Source organism: Cinclus cinclus, chromosome 6, assembly GCF_963662255.1.
Source record: "Cinclus cinclus chromosome 6, bCinCin1.1, whole genome shotgun sequence".
NCBI classification, from domain to species: domain Eukaryota; kingdom Metazoa; phylum Chordata; class Aves; order Passeriformes; family Cinclidae; genus Cinclus; species Cinclus cinclus.
In genome coordinates this window covers 8,448,543-8,467,945 of record NC_085051.1, presented here as the reverse complement: position 1 = coordinate 8,467,945, position 19,403 = coordinate 8,448,543, and the positions used below count along the sequence as shown (strand labels likewise).

General features: G+C 39.6%; 1 protein-coding gene across 1 annotated transcript in view; it reads left to right on the top strand.

Moving 5' to 3' along the window:
- SHANK2 (SH3 and multiple ankyrin repeat domains 2) overlaps positions 1 to 19,403 on the top strand; it is a 241,380-nt gene that overhangs the window by 13,499 nt on the left and 208,478 nt on the right. Inside the window, exons 8-9 of the mRNA XM_062494312.1 lie at positions 1,824 to 1,901; positions 17,655 to 17,721. Coding sequence (XP_062350296.1) covers positions 1,824 to 1,901; positions 17,655 to 17,721 — 145 coding nt within the window. The remainder of the gene's footprint in view (positions 1 to 1,823; positions 1,902 to 17,654; positions 17,722 to 19,403) is intronic.

The window sequence follows — 19,403 nt, the reverse complement described above, 5'->3', positions numbered from 1 at the left end:
TTCTAAAGTTGGTAAATTTGTTTTCCTGGGTGTCAGTGAAGTCCTGGTCTGAATCAACTCTTGGTTTTGAAAGTTATTCCATGGCCATGCATTATGTCTGTTTTTTGCTGGGATAAAATGTGCCCTCTTTCACTGGGAGGATTGGATCTGAGAATGTTTCTGTTTGTTTCAAAACACTAAAAATAAATAAATAAATGCAGGACTTAACCCAAATACATTTTCTTGGATTTTTAAAATGTTGGACAGCTCTTTGATGGCTTTTGGCAAAACTTTTCTGATCACAACCATTTAGTTAATAAATCCCTTTTCCTGTTTTTGTTGCCCTGAAGACAGCTCAGTTAAATTTTTAGAGAGTTTTAAAATGTATAATTCTTTTGGTGTTCTAATGCTGGATGATTTATTCTGATAAACAAATGAATAATCAGCCAAAATGCACTGTATGTTTTTCAGTATAATTATTTATGTTCTCAAGTTCTTGATGAAAATTGAGCATTGATCAATTGTTTAGAGGTAGAGAGAATGCAACTCAAGTGCAGATTGGAGTTCTAGCAAACGAGACTATCTTAGTTAATTGTATATCATTAAAATTTTTAATCCAAGAGATAATTATTAATTTACCATCTTCATCCATTCTGTTGTTTTTCAGTTGAGGGAAAGGTAGGATAATCTCCTTTCCAGGTACACTTAGGGCAGCCCTGTGATGGAGAGACTTAATGAGACCAAGAATCCACTGTGGGAAATTAGAAAACACAATGACAGAAATTATTTTGAATCATAATTTCTGCAAATTAACCTGTGACTCAGAGTCTAGTAAATAAGCTTCATTTTTGTCACTAAAATACCTAAATTATACACTCTGTATTCTCTGACAGCAAATTTACTGTTCAAAGTGAAAGGTAGCACATCCAAATACGTCATTAGGTGGAATTCCATAGCACAACATGTCAAGACAACCCAGAAAGCACAACAAAGTCAAGAACAATATTTGTGATAAGGGAAATAAAACTCTGTTGAAATGTGAATTGATTTGCATAAGACCCTAAGATGAACATTAAAGATGACAAGTAAGAAACAGAGTCTATATGGGAATCATCAAAAATTCTGAGAATCTACTCAGAACCTCCTAGAATTTCTACCAGATTGTGGTCAGTCATATTTAACAGCCATGGAGAGCAATAATTTAACCAATGCACTGTATTGGCCAAAATAAATTGTTTTTAAGGGATTTCCTCTGCAGCTTTTCTCAGTTCGGAGCATTTTTAGGGGAAAAGAGAGGGAACAAGGCTGGTCAGTGCAGTGTGCATAGACAGATCAAATAATTTTCATGTGTACTAAAGAAAATATACTGCATTTAATATTGAGTATAGGTTGAAAAAAAGTCCCCAACAAAATAAGTGGTAAAACTGCTTTGTTTAATTGTTAGCAGGATAGGAGGATATAATTCATCCCAGTTCTGTGTACAGTACTGCTTTTCTGACAAAACAGGCAAAAAACCCATATGGAAGTCAAATGTGTGCAAATTCTGATTTGTCAAATGTGGAACTTTGTCAGTACAGTTGCTTAAAACTTTAATAAGGTATTTACTTCTTGCATTGCTGCATGTTTCTTTACACTTGTCTAGTGTTTCCAATACATTGCAAAGCGCCTGAAGCCCTGTCATTTTAAAAATGCTGTTTTAACAATTTAAGTTTTCAGATAATTTATTTGGTTTATTTTTTTTATCATGAAAATAGAGACCAAACACTTCATAACCTCTTAGCAGACACAATCTCTTTAGTGCCAAAGAACCCTTATGAACAAGTTTCCTTTTCCATCATTTTCAGGAGAGCTGTGCAAGGGTGCTGCTATTCCGGGGAGCCAACAAAGAGATCAAGAATTACAACAGCCAGTCTCCATTTCAGGTAAAAAAGGAAATACCTCTTCCCCCTGAAATATTGGGAAGAAAGTATCATGTGAACTTGGGTTTGGGGAGAAGTCACACTGTACAAGGCTGAACACAGGTGTGGAGTGAGTGAGTGAAAGCTTTGGCTTTCATCTAATGCACTAAGGGAAGATGTCCTGGAATAATTAGGAATGAGAGAGAAAAACACCCTCTGGTGACAGTGTAAATGAGTTTGAGAATTCTGTGAGCTGTTGGTGACAAAAGATGAAATGCTTGGTGTTCTGCAGTTAGATGTGCCTTGCTCTGTGCTGATCTCTAGTCAGTCTCATGTAAGACATATCCTAGATCCATGTAAGAGTGATCCACGGATTGTCTGGACACTTTGGTTTGCTTGGCCCCTCTTGATTTAGCCAAAAAGCAGATCTTCCCTCCTTGCATGTGAGGGCAAAGTGCTGGACTAAGTTTCAGGGATGGGACTGACTTAATGCGCTGTCAACGTTAGAGGCTGAAGCTGCCATCTGTTACCTCCAAAAGAAAATGGAAGTCTTGCTTTGCATTAGTCAAAATTTTGTGCACATTTTCTGATATGAAAGCACTTTCAGTAAGCTAATTAAAAATCCAAATGGAAGAGAATTGTTTGTCCAAAAGTTTGTCAGGTATGGCTGACAACCTCAAGCCCCTATTTCTGAAGCAGGCTTAATTAGCCTGGATGTCAGAGAAACATTCCTAATGCTAAGTGACACATGAGAAATAGGGATGGAAACTGTAATATTAAAAAAATACAAACAAAACAAAAAAACCCCAAAACAAACCAGAAGTTTTTTCAAGTTACAAAAATCTGTGCTTCTGGAAGAATGATGGCACAGTGCCAATAACAGGAACTGTGCTGTGGTGAAACAGGAGGGGTCTCTTTCCCCAAACCAAGGAGTTTTCAGCTAAAAGAAATCCCACTTTATTTTTCCTTGGTGTGTCCTCCCCATTACCTTTTTGACCCACTTTGGATAATGCTGGCAGAGGCTCCAAGAAACAGTGCTTTGCCAAGTGAAACAGTTGGAATTTTTGCTGGGATCCATGTGGGTCTCTGAGTTAACTCCTCCAAGTTTACATGTAGTTACAGGGCTGTAAAAAAAACCCTCAGCCAAATATTTCTGTATCAGTTTAATTCCCTCCATATTTTGAAGGTTTTCTGGGCATAATTTGTGCAACTCCAGAGCTCAGGAGTTCTTCTAAGTCCCAGCCAGATTGTTGTTTACTTTTGGGATGATTTTCCTCAAACTGGGGAAATGGTGCATTAATAATTTAATTTTAGGCACCATTTTCAGACTGCTAATAATTTTCCATCTAAATACATGGTAAGCACAAATTCACTTAATATTGGCTAATACTTAACTCTGCACCTCGGAATTATGAAGTGATCAAAAATGGAGCAAGAGAAAACCCTAATTATAGGAGGGATGTGTTCCAGGGTAATCTCTTGGATTATTGTGTTGCCTTATGTCTTCGTGGTTAACTTTCCTTTTTGGTTTAGGATTTTTTGGGGGAGGGCAAATGTCACACAGAAGAGTTTTCATTTGTCTTCCTCTTTGTGCTGACAGCTCCAACATTCTCGTTCTTGCTTTTAGAACAGAAAAAGATGTAGGGAAAGTAGAAGTTCCATTTTATCTGAGTGGAGTGAGTAGAGGAAACCCTGACGCCAGCACTGCAATAAAGCAGCCTTAGAATTAATTCTTTGCCATCTGTCTGTTGCTGACCCAGTCGATCAAAGACCACAAGTGGAGCTGTTATAAAATTATGCAGAATCCCCTTGAGTTAATAGGATTTTGCATACTAAAAATGTTTGCTCATGTAATCAGCAGGCAGGAACATCAAGGCATCTCATATGTACATAATGAGAGTGGTTGTAGCTGCAGCATCTATTCCTTTGAGTCACCTCCATTATGTCCCTTTCTGAACCTTAGAAGAAAGATTCTTTGGAGTTGCTGCTTAGAAATTTGATGATACGAAAGCCGTGCTATTCTGTAAAACCAACAGGATCCAGACATGGAGAAATTTGTGTGCTGTTTTCAAGGCTTTGTTTCTTTTGATGAAAATGAGTGGCATAATTTGTATAAGGCATCAGTGTCCAATTAATGTGGTGTAGTTTTGCCACCAAAAGAATAAATGTGCATGTGCTCACCTCTCACCAAATCACAGGACTTGTTAAAGCAAGCATAGATAAACCAGATTGCAGGAAGGAGAGCTAATCTGGGCTGAATTCTGTGCTGTTTAATTCAGGGATGCCGCACCATGCCACGTGGGATCTGGGTGTCCTTTTTGCCTTCTCAGCATCCAGCAGAGTGAGCATTAGAATAGCATTGCCAGGTGCAGAGGACACACAAAAAAAAACTTGGCTGTGTTTCCCAGTTAAGCACCTAAACCTGTATTAGCTGCCTTTGCAGGGATGTGTTTCATCCTGATCCATTCCTGGGATGCATCGAGTCAGCAGTCAGTGTTGGGTACAACTGATGTCACCCATGCTGAAAGTCTGCAGAACGTGGGGTCAGCAGAAATTTTCCTGGTTTTTGTATTTAGCAATTCAAGGTGAGGTGATACCTGTGCCACATCATTGTATTATATTGCCAGTCCTGTTTATTAATCACTTGCTGGGCCATCTAAATACCTTACATGCTATTTATTAGTCTTTATTTTTATTAGTAAAACCTCAGAAATATCCTTTCAGAAAAGCCATGGTATCCCATCACTTTCCACAGCTATTTGGTTTTCCACACATTTCTTGTGCTTTTAGGTTAACATAAAATAATTCATTGCTTATCTAGCAAATATTAACCCAATAGCTAAGAAATCTCTTTTGCAGTCTTTACAAGCATTGAAATGAAGTGTAAATTAAAGTGAACATATACCTTTTTTATCAGGTCTTCCTCTTTTAGTGATCAGCAGCTCCATATGAATAATTCAAATGGGCAATAAAGCACTATTTTAGCTAATAGTGCTAATAATTAGTGTTTTTAGAACAAATGTGTTTGAATGTACAGAACAGCTATTCTGAGGTGGCATTTAGTGCCATCTTTTAATGGCAGAGTTGTACCTGAGAATGGTTTGTGTCTCAGGCATCCCAAGTGATTGGCCTTTGCTGTCCCATACAAGCCTGGATAATCCACATGCCTCCATCCCATGGATTGCAGGAGGAGCAGCAATCTTCCAGCTCCACTGCAGGTAGAATTGCTCCTTTCAGTGTGTTGGCCCTGCCTCTATTTTCAATTGCTCACTTTTTTTTTTTTTTTTTTTGCCAGATTTGAATCATTTAAACTGAAATTTTCCATGCCTGGCATCTCTGTTGTTTAGAAAAACAAAATGATTCAGCTCTTTTGGAGTCTGGGTGAGGGAAAACATGTGTTGTTTTCCTCACACTGAAAAACTCTGCTGACCCACCTCTCCTTGTCCTCTCTCCCCCGTTGTGTTATGTTATGGTGCTTAGTTTTATTTTCTTTAATTTGCCTTGTGTGCTGATCTCCATGTTCATAACCTGGCAGTGGGAACTGGTTTCCAGACTGACTCAGACACAGGGGCTCCGAAATCAGGAGTAGGAATGAAACCCATGGATTTAGAAGCTGAGCTGGCTGGGGGGGAAGCAGACACAACTGGGCACATCCAGCACCTCACTAGAATGACTTCCCTTTTTATTTTTCTTTTATTGTTTTTTTAATTTGAAAGAGTGTGGAAGCTAATTACCAAAATCTCTATCATGTGCCTGAAAAAGGCATCTTCACAAATATAAAATAATGCCCTCTATCATGAAGTTAAAATGTGGAACCATTGTGTTCATAGAGCGTATGAATTACAGAAAGACAAAGACTTTGCTTTTTCCATGTATTTATTTCCATCCTAGTTTCTTTTCTGAAGCACCTGTGTGAACAATGAATCACTGAATATTGGGTATAGTTGGCAAAAAATACAGCTATGAGCTCATGATGCCTTCTGCCTTTAGTCAGACTGCAAACTTTTTCCAGCTTTTCTCCTGATTTCAGTCAAATAATGGAACTTATTCATACTTTAAAGAAAAAAAAAATCTATACAAGTGACCATTCCAGAACAATCTATGGATTTTTCCTTTAAAAATTGAAAATGTACATGAGTCTGTATACATGAAGGCACATTCAGCGCAATTTATTAAAGAGATGTAATTAAAATAAAAATAATAGTAATTAAAAGGAAGGGTAATAACTAAAAGGGGGGGAATTGATGTTGGGGGAAGTGGTGGAAAATGAAATATTCCTGAGAATATTAGGAGATACAGGAGCAGAAAAATACATATGGATACAGAATGGAGTTAAATTGATTCCTCCTGACTCAGGGATGGTTTTCTTAGTGCTGGCTGGTCCCTCCTGACCTTTGTTTTAACCCTGTCATCTTTCAGAAAGGCAGCCAAATGGAAGTAAAGCAGTAAAGCATAAAATAATGAAATTATATGACTACCTTTTATTGAGAAAGGCAAAATATTGCCATGCTTGGAGATGCTAAAAATACTTAACTGCAGGATGTGTCTTCATTTTTTTTACCAAAGGCAAACTTATGGAGGAGTCTCCATGTGACCATCTGTTGTGTTGTGTTCCATGCAAATGATCCAAGACCCCTTTTTTCCCCTTTTCCCCATTCTCTCCATGCTTAGACAGGGCTGTCCAACCTCAGGTGTTGCCACAGGCAGCCCAATTTCTCTGGGAAAAGTGGACTCTGAGGTAGTTAAAAGCCAGTCTGCTTGGTCTTCCACCAGGGAAAAAAAGCTCAGAAATTATTAAAGGGAACAAATTAAGCAAAATAAATTGTAAGGGTCACCACCAGCTCTTGCCCTAAAGTAAGAAAGGCTTGAGTGTGATTCAGACACAATTAGTTGTCATGGTTGGAGTTACAAGAAGCAGTGGGGATTTGTATAATCCTAATTTAAACCGTGTTGTTTTAAGATGTTAGCACCATTTAGTTTGTCTGGGAGATAGAATAACCTGTGAGTGGGACTCGTGGGCACTTTGGGCCTGCAGGAATGGATTAATGCTTGGAGCTGTGATGGTTGGGTGCTGTGTGGCATGATCTCTTGCTTTTGCATTTCAAAACAGGCTACTCAGCTATCTATTCAGCTACTATTATCTTCTGGCTATATCCAAGTTCTTGCTCCTTATAAAAATGTAGGATCTGTGCCTGTAGGACAGACTTAGCATCTTCTTCCACTGCCATTTGGAGGGAGCATTGCTGGCATGCAGTTGGCAATCCCATCTCCATCAGAGTATGTTATTGGCATGGACTGTTGCTAGACTGCTGTTTCCAAAGGTTTTATTGTAATTAACCCACAGAGTTTGGAGTGGAGCCACCAAATGTATTAGGTAAAATAATCACAGTGTCTTGTTCACTGATGCGTTTTATCCTTAGGGCTTTCCAAAAGGATTTCCAGCCATTTGGTTTAGCAGTTGAAGCAACACTATATTATTAAGTGTTTGCAAAACTGAATTCCCAAAAGTTTCTGCCATGAAATAGTGGGAAGTGTCTGTCTGCTGTGAGTAGGAAGACTTTTTTTTCTGGAAGTGTGTTAGGGGAAGAAGCTGCTAACGTGGTGGGTTTTGGCTTTTCCATGAGGTAAGGCTGCCTGGAGAGGTGGAAGATTTCACCCTACAGCAGCACGGATCTGTAAACCCTTGAGCTGAATTCTCTGCACAGCCTAACATTTCCTGTAGCGCCAAGGAAAACAACCTAGCAAATAGTACGCATCCTCAGCCCTTTTCTAAGAGAGTTCAGCTGGACAAGATTGCATTTCATGGCTTTTTGATTTAGCATATTATTGGAGGGGACGAAGAAAATTAAGTCAGTTTTGTTGCTGGCTGTGTCTTATCTGATTCATCTGATGCTGCAACCTGGCTTTATCTGCTTTCAGTAAATACTCCTTTGGAACTGCTGCTCGCCCATGTAGCAGTAATAAGGATTATGTAATAACTGGCTTTTGATGGCTCTTTCCAGCTTGAGCTAGATTTTCCTGAGGAATGAGTCTGTAATTGTAAATGTGTGTGTGTATCACACTCGGCTTTTTCTGCTTTGTTTTAATTATTAAAACGCTAGTGTAGAAAAATGCGTCTTGCTTGAGGATAACTTGCTGGGTGGCATTTCAGCAGAGAAGGAGGAAGAAGATGGAAGGTTTTTTCCTCTACTTTTAAAATAGATAGAAACATACAATTTCCCAATAGATGCAGTGACCATGGAGGAGGCTCAATACAGCCTGTACAAAGTAGGATAACTTCAAAATCCGAGTTACTTCTCCTTGCGAGAAACAGGAGGAAATAAAAGAACGTCGTGAAGCAGTGAAGTTGTGCCTGGGATGGATTTGCCTGCATGTTCCTTTTTAGGCTTCCTGACATGTTTCCTTGTAACTCTGCTCACTTGCTGGTGTATTCAGTTCAACACTTCCTGTCAAGCTGGTTCTTGCATAACAACGACTCCTTTTGTCCTAGGAGTTAAGTTTGCATTTCAAAGCCTAGGGAGGAGATGATTTAGAAGAGATTTGCTCCCATGTTGTGAGGAAAGGACTTACATTTTTCATCTTGGTGTCCACGCAGGCTTAGTTTAATCTGGAGGTATTAAATCATGGCTAATTCATGCATAAGAGTGGTTAGATTTTAAGAGTGCGGTTGTGTGTGTTCGTGAAAGGACAGTGGAGAATAAAACACAGGTTTTGCCTTTTAAACCTCAGTAAGGAAGACTGGAAAATGAACAAAGGTGCCTGCAGGAATGTTAGGTGTTGTCTACTCCTGCTAAGACAGATCTGCAAGACCTAAAAGACAGAAAAGAGGTCATTCAGAGTGATTGCCTTCCCCATATTCTGACTGGAGTTTGCTCAGCCCTGGCACAGCTTCATGGCTACTGAATGTATTCCAGAAGACCCATGGGGGCTGTCAAATCTCTTGCAAGCAAACCCAGCATTTTTGCAAGGAAAATGTGCCAGCAGTTTGCAGCATACTTATTTTTTATAAGGTCCAGCTGTATTTGGCTGCATGTTGTTGTGTGTTTGGTTGTTTTTAAAATATTAATTGCTGAAAAGTATTTAGGGTAAAATCTCAGTTCCTTTGAAGTCGATGAAATCCCGCTGATTTCGCTGGGGTGGAAGTGTGTTCCTCACACTTGAGACGCTTCCAAAGCCATACTATCAACTCCTCCTATATAATATATTCTGCTGAATATGATTATTTTTAATTAACATTTCCTGTTCCTGTTTAATTAACATTTTTAGTACTGTGGTGTTCTTTTAACTTGTACAAAATTGCACAGCTCATTGCCATGAATAACTTGGGTTATGCAAAGTCTTTGCTGCTAAGAGTTAAATTGCTGCCGCTGAAAAGAAGATGCTGTGTTTTCTGAGGGCAATCTTGGTAAGAGTTTTGGGAGGCAAAGGCAGTGCTTGGGAGGCTGTGGTTGTAAATTTTCTTCCTGAGTGTGGGATGTTGTTGCATTTCCTGCAGCAGAAGTCCCTTTGTCTTCATCCAGCTGGGACTTTGGCCTTGTCACACCCATCGTGGGATGCTTGCCACGAGCCTGAGGCTTCCAAGGGTGTGAAGAATGCTCTGATCTTGGAGCTTGAAAACCTAGTCTTTGATTACTATTAAAAACAGCCTGAGTAGCAGTGTGAGGTGGTCCTCTCCAGGGAAGCCTGGGATTGCTCGGAGGGTTACGTAAGTGGAGCTGGAGCTGTCGTTTGGAAAAGCAGGAATACTTTGCCCTCGATAGCCAGGCGAAGTGCTCGTGGCGAGCCTTTGTTTAAACAGTGCTGAAATGTTCCAGGGGATGCTGAGGAGCCTCATAGAAATATTGGCCCTCTCCCCATAATTTATATTTTCAGATGCTAAAACTAGTTGTTGAGCAAATGTAAGGTGCCTATTTTAGGATGCTGCATGTCAATATCTGACTACAGATGGCTCCGTGAATCATAGTTGGAAGAAGGGAAATGTTAGACACTAAGATATTGTTGCTAAGAGATTTTAGTACACAGTATGCTAACATGTGCTGGCAAATTTGGGAACAGTAGCAGCAGAATGCTCTTGGAGGAAAAAAAAAATCAGTGGTGAAGAAACTGTCTTCAAAGGACTATTTAAAGGATAGTAACATTATTGTGCTTTGTTGTATCGAGACCTGATGAAGATGAAATTGGCTTTCAAGCAGATAATAGACAGAAAACATCCAAAAGGTAAAGCTAATCCTGCTCTCCAATGAAATAGAAAGTGGATATTGGAAACAAAAAGAAAAAAAATTACTTTGGGGTTTGAATGAATCAAGTACCAAGATTAAAGGTGATGGCTGCTGATATTTTGCCATCTACTGGACATCAGATATATTAATATACACAGTTAGTTCCTTTCAAAATGCATAATATTGAGCTTGTATTACATTATATAATTAAAAAATGTTTAAAGTTCTCTTCTGTCCAGGAAAGAAGCATGCAGGAAAATGCTGAATAGGATATTTTTTAACTTGTATTTCTTCATAATATTACTATAAAGTAATTTAGGAAAATTGTCAGCATTTTATTGTCATGGTAGAGATTGTGGGTTATTTCTGCAATTATTATAAACATTTGCTGGCTATTATTTAAAGAAAATAAATCCAATTTTACTGTTTTTCTTTATCTTATTTCAGTGACTTTTGCCAAAACTTAAAAATGTTACACCTGAAAGGAAACTTCAAATGGATAAAATTAATTTTATTTTATAAAATGAAACCTTTTAGTTCTGATCTGTTTTCAACAAAATAATTAATTTTTTAAATGTACAAAATACCGCACAACCCTAAACTTCCTAATGTGGTGATTTGCTTTTGACATATTTCTAAACGGATGTATTACGTCTTCACTTCAGAACTGATAATTTTTTAATGAAACTTTGTAGTGTAAGTGTGTGTCTCCATAATGCAAGCATATGTATCTCCTCGAGGTCATGTTTTATGTCATCCATATTCTATGTATTCAGCAGCACTGTTAGATAAAGACAGGGAATTAGTGATATTAATAGAATATTAATCAAGCATTTGGTTTTATTTTTGAATGAGGTGAACCGAGAAGCTTCCTCTACTTTTATTTTGCTGTGTCGTTAGCCTCAAAGTCAAAAATCAACTGCAATCCATGCAACTACAAAATGTGGTGTGAAACTTTGCCCTTTGATTTTTGCAAAGTGAAATAAGGAAGGAATGATTGTCCAGCAGTTCTGCGTTAGATGATATGGCTGTGGCAGTTGTGTAGGATTTTCCACCTGGTTCAGAGAAAGACCCTTTTGGGGTTCTTAACATTCTGGTGGAAAACACCTGAGGTCTGAGTTATGATTTGAGCTCAGAACGATGTTTGCCACATGGTCATGTTTTGCTCAGGCATTACAGGAGAATGCCTTTCCTGAGGAATCCAAGTTCAGGTACTTGGGGTGCTCTTTGAATCAATAAACATCTCTTCAAGTGCAGGCTCCTGGAACTGCGTAAGGAAACAACAGCGGGTGATCGATACATTTCCATCCCACACCTATGGAAAAGAAATTCGGAACACAGATTGCTTCCTGCTTTTCCAAACTGAACTCCATCTGTCCCGCTGAGGAGTTATGAAATCTGCATGCTCCATGAGAGCAGCTAATGCAGATCCATTTAGGATGGGATTTGTTTGAGTCTGCTGAGCGTGCTGGGTGATTTTGTGTCGCTGTTATCAGGGATGGAGCCTCCCGCTGCCGTGTCCTACACGGGCACACATGGGAACAGGGTCTTGGCACTTAACAACCTAAATTTAACTTCCTAGTGTCCTTGGGGATGACTGCTGTGGGCTTGATGGTGTGCTGGGACTAAATTCAAACTGGCTTTAGACTCCAAGTACCTCTTTGTTTTATTAGGGAGGGCTTTTCTTTCCAGAGGACATGGTAGAAAAGAAATACGTTGAAGTTTAGCTGTGTTCCATTTTCATTGCTCCACAGTAAACACCATTGGATTTTTGTATCAAATTAAAGATGTGTCAGTCTCCAAAAGCTGTGCATATTGAAATGTGGTCGTATATTTTTAATACTAAGCAAACACATCCTGATTATGATATGTGGAAAAGTATTTCTGAAAGTTGTTTAATTAAGGAAATGATCCCACCCCTTCCTTCTAAATCCCCTTGTGTTAATTTCTCACAAGCCTCTGCTGATAGTGAATTCTGTTGTGTGATGGCTGTGGCTGCTTGAGTGGTGGTTTTTTTGTTGTTAATATAGTCCTCGGTGAAATGAGAAATAATTTGTGATTTTGTGAAGCTGTGGTGTAAGTGGAAGGCATTTTCTGGAGTCTGATGGTTACAGACTTATTCACAGGGTTGTGTGACCTCTTTCTTGCTGTTCCCACTGAAGATGGGAACCTGCAGGGACTGTTTACCTCCATGTCTTGTGTGTCCACCTGCATTTGCACTGATGTAATTCACATTTTGTGCTGGGCTGGAGTTGCCTCCTTTAAAGTACAGCACCATGCCTGAACTTTCTGCCAGTCCAAGCTTTCTGGAAAAGCTGTCATTCAATAAGCACTGCTGGCTGGCAGAGATGAGAGAAGGGTGAACTATCAGCCCTGAAGGAAAGAATAATGAAATGCACTTTCCTCAGGAAAGGGAAATTGGAAGAGAAGAGGAGGGGGAGAGAAAGCAGATGGGGAGTGGTGCTGTTTTATGTGCTCACTGTTGAATGGCAGCTACAACCCTGCAGCTCCCTCTGCTCCCTCCAAAGGCTCTCTGTTTCAGAGCTTTGGGTGTCTCAAATGTAAGCACGTGCTGCAGAAATGCAAAAGCCTGGACGGAGTGGAAGATAAATGTACTAAGAGGCTCTCTTCAGTCCCACAGAGAAAGTTTGTTGAAGTTCATGGTCTTGATTTAAGAGGGGACAGCTTCAGTTTCTGTCTTTTTTCTGTTGTCTCTCCTTGGGTGAAAGAGTTTGTTCCCAAGAGTGGTAATGTAATTTAACCGTAGTGTTTGCCTTTCAGGGACTAGCCCATAAAGCTCTAAAATTGTATTTGTTAACAGGCTACAAAATCATGCTCTAATTTAATAGAATCTCTACCTGTGATACATTTCAAGAGCAGGAAAAAGTCAATTGTGAAAGGTTAGTGCCAGGTGAAGTGTAGATACAATTTCTAGTTTCCCTAAAGGAACAAAAAACTGCATCAATCTCCATTAAAAATGTAAATACTTGAATGTAAGTAAATGGGTATCTTTAGAACCGTATTTATGGGGCTAAACAGAGAGATGGTGGTGAGTCAGTGCTACTTCTGTCTGATTCAGAGTCTGAGAAACTCTGTCACACTGAAACCTGTAACAGGACATCTGGCCAGTTTCACTATTTACACAAAGTACTTTTATTTGCCATTATTTAAACTAAGTTTCAAAGAACATGATTCAGAAAAAAGCAGAGCTAACCTGCTGCCTCAAATACTTAGTTTCTGAATTGACTCCTGAAAGGCAACTTAAACAGTGCTTTTATCCAGAGGGAACGTTTCTGACTGCGAATGTCAGAAAGCCAGGGGTGAGAATGATCTGTCATGAGAAAGAGACCCACACGTGAAGGTGCCAGCGTGGAGGCTGCTGCTCCTTGCCCAGTGCTGGAGTAGGAGTGCTGGGATGCTCCCACCTCCTGCCTGCTCCTTCCCAGTTCCTGCCTTGCAGCCGCTTCATTCATTCAGGTTTCCACTGGGCTGAGCTGTCCCTTGGTTACCACCCGTAGCAACTCACCAAGTGTCGATTAAACTCCTTCCCTTCCTCCCTTGGCTTGGCAGCAGAGCATCTGGCACTGCCTGCCACGGCAAACAGAGAGGCCCTGGAACCAGTTGCATCATTTGAAAGGAACATCTGTCTGTGAGACAGCGAGTGAGACACTGGGGTGTCTGTGACAGCTCTGCTTCTCCGGAGGCAGAGGAAATATCTGTGTCAACACAGCCTTTCTGGTCATGCTCCCTGTAACACGGCCTGAGTGACAGCCAGCTCCGGGCTCTGCTCCAGTGAGCTGTTCACCCCGTGGCTTTGTGCTTCAGGGTGTCCCAGCTGGGACCTATTTCGGGCACTCCATTAAGTTTTGTCATGCTGGAGACAGATCACTGTGGGAATAGGAGGAGGTACCACTGTCCAGCTGCATGGTTTTATCCTGTCTTTTGGTTTTATATGAGTTGCCTCCTACCAAGATCCATATTCCTGCTTAGCTTTACTCTCTGCTAGCTTCCCTGTGGCAGACTTACCCAGGCCAGACATGTGTGTTATCAAAGGTAATTTGGTAATAATTAGGTTATGTTAACAGCCTTAGTGGGGTCAATTAAGCTTGGGAGGGAGCTGGTAAGTGATTCACTTTGGTTACTGTCATTCATATAAAATTGCCTCTACTGCTGATTAAAATAAACCCAACAAGATAATTTCTACTCTCTGTACAGTAGAATGTGGCAGGACTCCCAACCAAATGTCTGCAGCAGACAAAGATTCTGGTTTGGGTTTAAAAGCACTGAATTACTGAGTCAGGCTTTTCTGCTGGGCTTTGATTGACACCATGCTGGGACCCTGCAGGTGAGCTTTTCTGATTCTGGATGCAAAGTAAAGACACCCTTTAAAAACAGGGAAAAACACAAAGCACGTTTGAGTGAAAGTTGTGTGTGAGTGGTGTTTTTATTTTGTACAAGATGCAGAACCAGGTTTTATCGGGTTTGCAGAATAATGTGACTGAGGACATGCAGACTTCTGATGTGAGATAAATGTTAAAAGGATGACATGAAAGAACATTTGCTGCAGGAATGAAAGAACCTGAATTATGGCAAGACTGCTGCATATGCAGTTTTAGGAAGGCTGCAGTTTTTGAAGCTTCGGCGTAACAGAGTCAGTAGATAGCCCCTAGTTGTAGTGCTACCTCCAGCCTTTCATGATGATATTTCATGTCTGTAAACATGCACGTGATGCATTTTGATGACTGGAATCCAGTTCCTACTGGAATTGGAAGCAAACTTTCACTGCAGTTTTGCTGGCTGTGCTACTTTTTCACTGCGAGAGGATCAAAAGAAACCTCAAACAAAACCTTCTTTCCTGCCATAACCTCTTAATTTTAAATCTAGCACTTGTCTACAGAACATCCTGAAAAGCAAACTGTGGCTATTTAAAATCATGTAAATTAACAAAGCATGGAGAGAATCAAACTCTAGTATTTTCTGCCAAACATTACATTGCTATTTTTTATTAAAGTACAAAGAAATTTAGTACAAATATAGAACTTCAGTTAGTCTCTGATTTAGGTACTTGATCAAGGAGAGAATTTCCACCACCTTCATTTGGTTGCAGCTCTGGATATTGTGAAGACCATTCACTTGTCCTAATGTAGTCACATTTATATTTTCATGTGAACTCAGTATAATTTTGATTTAGGACACATTTGGATGGGAAAAGGGCTGAGGTTGCTGTGCTTTGTGGTTTGCAACTGTACAAATTGAATGAGTATAATTTTGTGTCTTTCTGATTTTGCTCTGACTTCACTTTCTCCCACACATTTTACCCATCAAATTCAAGTGAAGTGCATTGATGTTATGCCAAGAAATATTTGTACTTTTTAACTTTTCCTTGCTTTCCTTAGATCTTAACATATCTTTCCTTCATTTTGCTGTAAGGATTTTACATACTGTTTTTAGCACATTGAAGTGCATTAAATGGAGAAAAATGGTTCCTTGAGCTTGCTGGCTCTACTGCTTGGTTCAGAAGCAAATACGGGAACAATTCCCTGTCAAGCTGTCTCTTAGTTATCTGGAAGTATCATTTTTTTTTCCCCCCAAGTAATAAAATGTGTTTATCACTTGAAGAACATGTTTATACTTGAGGTGTAAAATCTGCTCAGAATCAAAAATTCTTTCATTTGGGTAGTATGGCTGCAGTCTAGCAAGCTGCCTGTCACTGCTGAATTCCCCCCCGTGTTGGAATTTTACTGCTAATTAGGGGTAATATCAGAGAGAAGTATTAACACTTGCTTACAATGCAGAGAAAACCTCAGAGCTGCACACAAATGTTGCTGTTATGAACCTGGAGGCAGCCAGGCTGCAGAATTGGAAGTTAAAGAGAGAGGATTAGTACAGTTCTGCTGTTGCTTTCCTAGTTCTCTTTGCCAGGGAGAATCATGAGCTGCACTTCAGGGCTGCACAGAGGAGGCTGAGGGCCAGATTCAGATGTGTTATCCATGCTGAGAAGCTGTTTCTCTCTGGAGGGGCTTCTGGAATAAATGTTGGCTTACCAGTGTTTAAAGTAATTTTCAGATGGATGGTTTCAGATGGTGTTGAGGTTGTCAGTGCACTGTGTGCACAGTGCACACAGTGCAACCTGCACTTGTGTCCAGCCTCCCTGATCACAGAATCCCAGAATGTTTGGGTTGGGAGGGACCTTAAAGTCACCCAGATCCACTCCTTGCCATGGGCAGGAATGCCTTCCACTATCCCAGATTGCTCCAAGCCCCATCCAGCCTGGCCTTGGTCACTGCCAGGGATAGGGCAGTCACAGCTTGGGTGTAAAGTCTTTGGTTTCAGGGATTTCCGTATTAGTTTGTTTTGGTTACTGGTAAATAAAATTGTCCATTCAAGTTCCTAGGCTGAGTGCAGAAATAACATCTTACGTGTGTTACATTCAAAGATATTGCTGACATTTACTGTACTTCATACACTCCCCAAGACCATTTCAGCATTTAAGTCTTCCTTTGTATAATTCTTCATATGTGGAGAGGCATAAACCAGCAGATAATTTTTCTTGGTCTTCAGCTCAGAAATTTGCATTGGGTTTTTAATAATTTCTCATGTCTGACTCTTGGATATTGTTCTATAACCAAGAGAATTCTAAAGCAAGATTTTTAAAATATCTTTTTAATCTGTACCCTATAGATGCAGAAGTTTCTATGAGAAAAGTAAACCCAGCTTATGCCTTACTTATACATCAGGAAAGCCACAGTGCCATTAGAGAACTGGATCTGTCAGAGCTGCAAAATGGGGCCAGGAAAGGCAATTCCTTGATATTCAGGGCAAAAAGAAGAGAAGAAGGGAGAGGTCAGCAATAGCAAAACTGAATTGCTTCCCTCTCACCCATTGGGGATGTTTTTCTTTTTAAGTCTATTTAAATGAGAATTTAGATCTGTGTTCAACAACCAGGAAATAAATGAAAAAGAAAATTGTTATGTTAGAACTCAGTGCATTTAGACATTTTAAACTCCATACATATGCATAAGCTTAACTAGTCTCTCTCAGTATTTTTTTTTTTTTGGTGCGTTAGTAGTACCTGAATACTGGTAGCTCTTGGTCCTGGTTATCTCATGTACTTTGCATTTCAGCTCCTGTTTTTATTGCTCAGGTAAGGAGCGAGGCAGGAGCAATTAAAGGGAGATCATATCTTCAGTGTGTCTCTCCTGCAGCATTCCCCATACACCTGTACACCTGTACAGGGCTTTGGGGATGCTGTGCCTAATGTTCACTGCTGCCTTGGACTGCCACCACGTGAGGAGCAGCAGCTCTTCAGCAGCCTCCCGAGACTGCCATCACAGAATTCCTGGGAAATGGGTAGCTGGGGCACTGGCAGTGCTCTTACAAACAGATAAAGATCTCATTTCTTGCTGGTGTTTCAGATATGTATTGGAGAAGGAAAGTAATAGAATTACTCCACTTTGTGAAATGAAAATATGTTTGCTTGATGTTTGTCAGTGATGTAATATGTCTCCTTAGCAAGTGATGACAATGTATTAATTGTTCCTGTTTTACAATCCTTTAGGTGGCTATAATAGCAGGAAACTTTGAGCTTGCTGAATACATCAAGAATCACAGGGAAGCTGATATTGGTAAGCAAAATATTTGCAGACTCTGAAAATAAGTTTTGCTTGTTTGCGCCAGGATTTTGCAAAGATGTTAAAACTGATTCTATGTGAGATACAACCACAGGGCTGGTGACATTTCAGGGAGGTTTGAAAAGTAAGTCTTTTTAAAAAAATGCAGACAGTGAAAAAGCTGAAATGTTTTCAAAAATATACTCTTAAAAGGAAAATGTAATAAGTGGTAAGTGCTTTCTAAGTATAAATCAGTCAGTTTGTAGTAGACTAAATACACATCCACTTACCTGGAAGAGACAGACTGGTGCTTGCAGATTATTTTGACCTCACCTAAAGCAGCTCTCAAATAGAAAAATTGATCAAAAGATGAAAATGGAGAAAGATGCTTCTCTATATTTAAATTAATATATGGCAGAAGCCAACTCCCCATATTCATGAAAGCATTCCTTCTCACTGAATTTGGTGGGATTAAGGGTAGTGACAGGCCTTATGGGCCCCTGACAAAAAAACCCCCAAAAAACTGGAGGCTCTTTCAAGATATTTTTTTACATAGAGACATTTGCCACTAAAATAAAAGCCAGTTTGATACAAGTGATTCCTAATACAGTTTAATAAAATGGGTTAAAATGCTTTAATTCAAGTTCATTAAAGTTCCACAGAAACACCCTGAAGTTGAACAAAAAAAGGCATTTCTTTTGCAGCAGGAGGCTCTGTGCTTTAACTCGGTAAGGCAAATCTCTGACTTGAATATTCCATTTATATGGGAAATTAGGCCGGCTCACATGAAATATAAAACTAAGGATGGGGATTAAGGACTACTTTCCCTTTCCCTTCCTGGAATATGGGATAATGGGGTGTGGTTGGAAGTTCTGTGGTAATGTGAGTTCTGGTAGCACTTTCAGCTGTTGCACTGTGCACTGAGAAAACTGAGGGCAAAATGCACCAAAGTCATAACTTCTACATAAAAGTTCAGAGGCACTCTGGAAGGGGATTTTTTTTTTTCTCTTGGATAATAGGATAGTTCCTTTCCATATTAGAATTCTTCATCCTTCTGTATTTATTGATAATCTATAAAACATGAATTAAAAATGAACATGTTATTCTTACTAGGTTGAACATCTTATTGTTGTTTATATTTACATATAATGCTTTTTTTTCCCTGGCTTATAGGATTTGGTGATTTCTAGAAAAATGCTTAGAAAATACTTTTCATGGGAAGATTCTCCAAATTTTTCTGATGCCTTCATTTTTGCCACTGAAAAATAGAAATACTGGTACTTCCATTATTCACTTGCAATTTTTGCAAGATGGTGGATGGAGCATGACTATTTCAATTGATTTGCCTTAAAGAGTAAACATCACGTTATGTTATTTCCTCCCACCTAATTTAACTGAGCTGGACATTTGTCCTTCAAGTTTTATTACTTATGAAAAATTAAGTTGTTGAAATGTCCATTTTTGGAGGATTTCCCATTGGGGGAAAAAAAAAAAAAAAGAAGAGTAAATCAAAGAACTGAATCCTGAGCAGAAAACCTGAGAGCTGCTGTGATGATGAATGTGCAGAGTGATGTCAGCATTTCAGCTTCAGCAAGTTGGCTTTTGCTTCTTGTGCTTGTCTGGTTATCCACTGTGTTCCTATAGTTTGGATGTGTTCCAGCTTTCATCAGTTGAGTAATGCATCTCCTTAGAGTCAG